Source organism: Poecile atricapillus, chromosome 1 (genome assembly GCF_030490865.1).
Source record: "Poecile atricapillus isolate bPoeAtr1 chromosome 1, bPoeAtr1.hap1, whole genome shotgun sequence".
NCBI lineage: Eukaryota > Metazoa > Chordata > Aves > Passeriformes > Paridae > Poecile > Poecile atricapillus.
Window position 1 is genome coordinate 26,829,004 of NC_081249.1, and position 6,465 is coordinate 26,835,468.

A 6,465-nucleotide genomic window follows, 5' to 3' on the forward strand; every position below is an offset into this window, starting at 1 on the left:
TTCCTCCTTTGTACACTCAGAAGAGGACATGAAAAAATGAAAGCGTGTACTTTTTTTTTTTTTCTTTCAATGCCAACAAGGAAACAAAATGCATAACTCAACTACTTTTTTTTCTGGATGAATTCTCTGAAGTTTAGCCTATTGCCTCCAGGTTCATATGCATTCCATATAACTCAAGGTGCATTAAGTCAGGACTGTAATCTCCTCTACACTCCTTTCTAGCTAATGGAAAAGTAAGTTAGCAATGCAATGCTGAATAGCTTCTCTTCCAGTGAGAAACCTGAAGTTAAGCTGGGCTATTCTGATGTACCAGGACTGTGCTGCAACAGCTGTAGCTACACTCAACACAAGAGTTGTTTGTGCTTTTGCAAACAGTACTAGTCACATAATGAAATGTTGGTAAGAGGGCCAACTAAAATACTTAGCATCAGATATTAATTTATGTTAAGAGCTCTCAGCAAGCCAACTCTGACAACTATTACTCTGTAGGAGAAGGGATGTATGTTTAGATACAATTTCTATAAATTAATACAAGTTTCTAAAGAACTAGTCAAGCCATTGTCTGATCAGCAAGCCTCACAGAGGCTGCTCTTCTATCAAGTCCTCCACTTCCCCCATAACCTCAGCTGTTTTCACATGCCTCCCTTCTCTCCTAAGTTTCCAAGAACACTTTCTCCTCCCCTTCTCTCGCTTGTGTCACCATATTACTGATTTTGGGTTGCTTGGCTTGGAGCCGCATGCATCCTGATCCACCAGCATGGTAACAGCTGAGACTTTGCTCAGTTCAACCATCAATCTGGATGTCTGTTAGGAGCTACTGGCCACATGAGGTTTTAATATATCTTCTGGTAAGGCAACAGCTTCAAAGAATTTTTAGATACACCAAAATCCCACAGTCTAGCTTGGTGATGAAACTTCCCTTTACAGTAGTCACCAGCTGTAGTTAAGACACATTACAAAATACCTTAATCCTAAACCCTTTTTAATTAGGTGTTGACCTTTACACAGTGACTAAAACTAGTATTAGTCTTTCCAGAGTCAGAGATATTAATCTGCACAGGAGTAAGGTCAGGATGCTATTTTAAGTTAAGCAAAGCCACTCTCCCAGCCCCTTATTTAGACATATTTGTCTACACCAAAAATTGTTGTGTCTTCATTTACTTTGAAATGAGTTATTAGAAAGTAGCTGTCAAAGAAAAATGTTACTGTCTTGCAAATAACTCTACTGTATTTTTTCCATGTCTTACTGCTTGAGTGCTAGACAGCATCAAATATCCTAAAAATTAAATAGTAGATATATAAATAATAGATTATTAAAAAAACCCAACACAAAGCAGTAGATAGTTTTAACAGCCAATATGCACCTAAGTATGTAGCATACAGGAGCCAATTCAGAGCATTCATGGGCTCTTTTTATTTCGTAAAACTAAAGCTTACAGATTCTCAACTCATAACCATTCAGAGAGACAGCCACAAAAAGTGTATTAACAAAACCCAACAGGCTTCCAGGCCTCTAAAATTTTTCGAACATAAAAGTACAAAAAAAATTACCACATTACATTACAGTCTTGCTGCCTTACACACCATCATAAAAAGTGAACAAAGACATTCAGCAACTTCAGGCGTACCATTAAAAAGATACCAGTAAGTGCTCCAGTTTTCTGTACCATACAACTTTATTTCAGTCACATCTTTGTAGGCAACGTATCCAAAATATTTGACTCAAGCATACCTTTAGACTGCAAATATACTGAAATAGGGCATCATGTCTTTCCTACCTCAAAAAAAAAACCCCATTAAGTTTTAGCTCCTGTTATAAAAAGTAACCATGTGGAATGTGACAAGTAGTAATGTGAAATCAAAGTGCTTTATTCCCATAGCACAGACAGACACGAGTGGTTATGCAGCCATTCTTTAGTATATCTCAAACACCAAAAGAGGTAATTGTCCTTTTGCACCTCACCTTGCAAAGACCTTTGAATCATTATGGTGAAATTCCATTAACTGACAGCTAAACAGTATCGGTGGACCTGCAATTTCACTTTGATACTTCAAATAATAAGTTATAAGTTAGGCATCTTTTCATCATTTTTCACATTTCCTTAATAATTTGAAAAGTTCTACTGCATTATGTAACATTATATTCCAGTTAGTCTCTTAAAATCCAAGGTATGCTCTATTTGAAACCCTCAAATTATTTCCCTAGAGCCCAATAGCTAAGATTCAGTATTTTTGTGCAATTCTTTGCTACTTACATGTGAAGAGAGAAACACTTCACCCAAGCCTGTATGAAAGAACTATAAGCTCTCAAAGCAGAAACCAATTTTAATAAGGTTTGGACATCAGCAGTTGCATGGAATATGTGCTAAATTCAGATGTGCCCATACTGAAGAATGCTCATATTTTAAGTGTTCAGTCAGAAAACTTCCTTCCTACAGAAGTCTAAAAACCTATTTTGTCTTGCAGAGAGAAGTTTAAGACTTAGGCATTTAATTATCTTTTCTTATTCTTCAACAGAATTAGCTCTACATCATAACGTGCATGATTAATGCCCCCTGTTTCAGACCCCCCACTGTACAGGTGTACAGTTTAAACAGGAAGGACTGAGGGAAAATTTCTGGTTCTGTCCCATAGAGATAAAGACAAAGCACTTTGCAAGACTGATTTTATCCACTGCATGTATGTCAACCAACCCAAAATGAAGGCACGTGAAATCTGTAACATTATAGCTTATAAATTGTAAACTAAAGCTGAACCTCTCTAATTTCTAGTCCTTTTGCACAGAAGTAATGACCAGCACCTATGCAGAGGTTCTATATTACTTTTTTAATGCAGCTTTTTCCAGAAATAGTTAAGTGTCACTTGCATGCCTGTGCAAACACTGTAATTTATTAGGTTTTGACATGAAGTGCAGACACTGGTTGTTTATCTGCATGGAAAGTCTGATGCCAATGCATCAGTAGCACTTCCTTCCCGTCGCTACAAGAAATCTAAGTCACTAGCAACAGCCACGGATGAGCTGTTACCTCAAAAGTGCACACTCTTAGCAGCAGTTTTCCTGTGAGGTGTTCTTCAGCTTGTGGCATGTATTTAATCAGTGTCTCAAATTTGGATTTTAACATGTCAAAACCTATCTATTTTTGGTTAGTTACAGGCCAGGCATGCACATGCATCTTAAGGAAGCCAACTCCAAACATGCTTTGACAGATGCTGCATTGAAATTGGCCACACTTTAACAACTAAACGCAGATGAGCTGCTACACTGAGTAGCATTCAGGATCCAGGGTCAGCTCAATACCTCAGCTCTTAAGGAAAGCTGAATATGGATTTAAATCTGCCTCCTAGATTTCACTGTAACTGCTACCTTTAAAGCAGAGAAACAAGATTCAAGGTTTCCGAAAGCTTTAGCAGACGGATAGGCTCGTCAATCAGATTAAGACTTACTAGGTTGTTTAACAATGGTTCAAAGCCTTGGCTATCACTTCTCTAGAAATATAGGTTAAAAGAACGCAAACACCACTGCCACCACTTAACTAGAATATGTAATTATGCTGCTTCATTCATTATGATAAACAGGGAGAGAGTTTTGGAGTTCTAGTTTTTCACCCTTGCATGAATTCACACACCTTCCTTTTTTTTTTTTTCCTTCCCCTCTGTTTTATTTTTTCTCTACTTCCACACAGTGTCAGCTGAAGGGATTGGCACACAAGTTACTAGCAAACACTGTAGTTATCATTACAGAACCATATTAGAGTTTCATGAAGATTTCATGCAATGGTGTCTGTGCTCTTTTATTCTAAAAGAGAATGACTTTCACAGGTGACACATACAACACTATTTTCTGATTTTAAATGCAGTGAGTTACACAAAGAACATTAACAAGACTTGACCAGACTTAATAACTGGAACTGCACTAGGTCTGGCACTTGAGAACTCACAGTGATTAAAATAAAATGCTTTGCCTAAGACAAAACATAAGATACCAAATATATATAAAAACTCTTTGCTTCTATTATCTCGTATTAGTATTCCAACAGCAATAAGCAAGCTCAGTAGTACCTCAGACAGCAAAGACTTCTGCACATGGTTAACTTTATACATTGCTTGCAGTGCAACAGATTTTTTTTTTTTAATAACAATATATTCATAATGTCAAATTAAGCAGTTTTCAATGCATAAAGTCAACACAGGCTCAACTCTTTGATGGCTTGAAGCTTGGATTCTGACAGGAAACCATTCTCTACCATCTCATTTTGTGTCCCCAACTCCACACCGTGCCAGGTGGTATTGCTGTTAAAGAGAAACTTAAGGTATACCTGGATATTACTGAGGTGCTCTTCTGACATAGCAAGTTGTTTGCTGATAGCTAATAGTACCAGTTGATAACGTAAGAGTAAAGCATTTGCACTTTTCTTTCCCCCACTCACTTTGCTAATCCTAGTAGATCCACTAACACAGGTTTACAATCCCAAAGCCTGCTTTTAGAGAGAAAGGAGCACAACTTCTAAACACCCCAGTGTTTCTCAACCCACCCCCACTGCCTCCCATTTCAGCACTGAGGGCCTGGCTGAAGCAGCTGCTCTCAGGAGCTGTGAGCTCCCAGAGCCCTCTTGATCTGCTGGGCTCACACCGAACCAGGAGTTAAAGCAAGTTACTCAGGACCCTTCTGGCCAGAGTCCACGAATGTAGATGAGCACCCACTCGTACCTGCCTCACCTTCTGTGCTACACCTGAGGGCACTTTGGTCCGTGCATCCACCTCCCAGACCTCCTGCTCCCCGGCCTTATCCAAACACATTGGACTTCGGCCTGAGCTTGAATGATGATTTCAGGGATTTCTCCTCATGCTCTTCCTCCTCAGTGTCACCACGAAAGGAGGGCGTGTTGTGGATGATCTGAGTCCTGAAGCGGATCTTATTAAGCCGAGGCTTCATCCGTCCGCTGCCAGAAGCTTTCCTGGTCATCTCCTTGCCTTTGCCTGGCACCGCTGCCCCATCGGTACCTTCAGCTTCCTCCCCAGTACCGTGATGGTGGTGGGAGAGCCGGTAGTTCATGAGATTAGATGGCAACACCTTGGAGAGTCTCCAGCGCCCGCTCCCGTTGCCAGCATTCCCTTCCTCCTCCTCCTCCTCCTCCAGGGCCCCCACGAGGCTCCGCATGTCCCCCGAGGTGCCCTGGTGCAGGTACTGCGCGGCCTTTCGCCCGCTGTAGTCGCGGATGTCCACGTCGGCGTCGTAGGCTCCCACCAGCAGCTTCACGACCTCGGCGTGGCCGTGCATGGCGGCGATGTGCAGCGCCGTGTGCCCGCCGCTCGTGCGGGCGTTGATGTCCACGGGCAGCCCGTGCCGCTGGGCGAAGTTGACCAGCCTGGCCAGCAGCTCCTGCCGCCCGTGCTTGGCGGCCCAGTGCAGCACTGTGAAGCCGGTGATGAAGTCCCGCTTGCAGAGCAGCGCCGGCTCGCAGCTTAGCAGCCCCTCCAGGCTCTCCCACCGCCCGTCCGAGGCCGACAGCATCCAGGCGTGCTCCAGGGGGTCCAGTGCCACGGAGCCGGTGGTGCTCCCCTCCTCCTCGGCGGAGGACGAGGCCACCGAGGCGCTGTCCGAGTCGCGGCCGCGGCCCCCGCCGGGGAGGGCGCCGCGCTTCAGCTGTGGGGAACTGCCCCGCGCCGCGTCCCTCAGGCTCCGGCGGCCGCCGCCCTGCGCCGCCGCCCCGGGGGTTCCCTCCGCCGCCCCCGCCTCGTCCGCCGCCGGGGGCCGCCCCGGGCCCGCGGCTATCGCGGTCTCCTCGCTGCCGCTGCTTTCGCCGCGCCCGGGCGGCGGCCCCCGCCGGGAGCCCCTCCGTTGGCCTCCAGCCACCGCCGGGCTCGGCCGGGGCGGCTCGCCCCGCTGCCCCGGAGGCTGAGGGCGGCTGCCGGCATCCTCGCCTGTTGCCGGCGGCGTCTGCTCAGAGCCTGCCCGTGGGGAGGGCGGCGGGCTCGGCTGCTTCGCGTTGTTCTCCGCCGCCGGCTCCTGCTCCCCGGGGGTCAAGGGGACGGTGGCGGTGGGCTCAGGGGCGCAGTACCGGCGGCGGAGGTGCACGTACTTGACGCCGGTGCCGGGCTCCTGGCGCACGGTGGCCACTGCATTGACCAGCTCCTTGAAGCGTTGCCGGGCGGCGGCGCGGCGGGAGGGCTCCGCGGGGTTCAGCCAGTCCCGGAAATGCTCCAGCAGCTCCGCGTTGCGCGCCCGCCCGCCCCGCGCCGCCAGGAACCGCACCACTGACTCCTGCTGCAGCTCCGCCGGCTCCGCCATCGCCTCCGCTAGCCCATCGCGCCGCCGGCGCTCCTCCTGCTGCTACCGCCGCTTCTGGCGATGGTGGTGGCAGTGGTGGCGCGGGCGCGGTGGAGCCGCCGCTACCCGAGCCCCTCCTCCCGGCGGCAGCATGCCCGGCAATCACTGCCGCGGCGGCGGCACCGCGCCGCCCTCCG

At 47.3% G+C, this 6,465-nt stretch overlaps 1 protein-coding gene across 1 annotated transcript; it reads right to left on the bottom strand.

Annotated features, from left to right (window-relative positions):
* Window positions 1-1,399: 1,399 nt before the first annotated feature.
* SOWAHC (sosondowah ankyrin repeat domain family member C) lies at window positions 1,400-6,422 on the bottom strand. The gene has a single exon (XM_058829350.1). The coding sequence runs from the start codon at window positions 6,287-6,289 to the stop codon at window positions 4,784-4,786; it is 1,506 nt and encodes a 501-aa protein (XP_058685333.1). The 5' UTR covers window positions 6,290-6,422; the 3' UTR covers window positions 1,400-4,783.
* Between the last annotated feature and the right edge of the window lie 43 nt (window positions 6,423-6,465).

What these genes read in the sequence shown, in the direction of transcription:
- SOWAHC (XM_058829350.1), bottom strand. Translation starts at nt 6,289, where the DNA reads ATGGCGGAGCCGGCGGAGCTGCAGCAGGAGTCAGTGGTGCGGTTCCTG.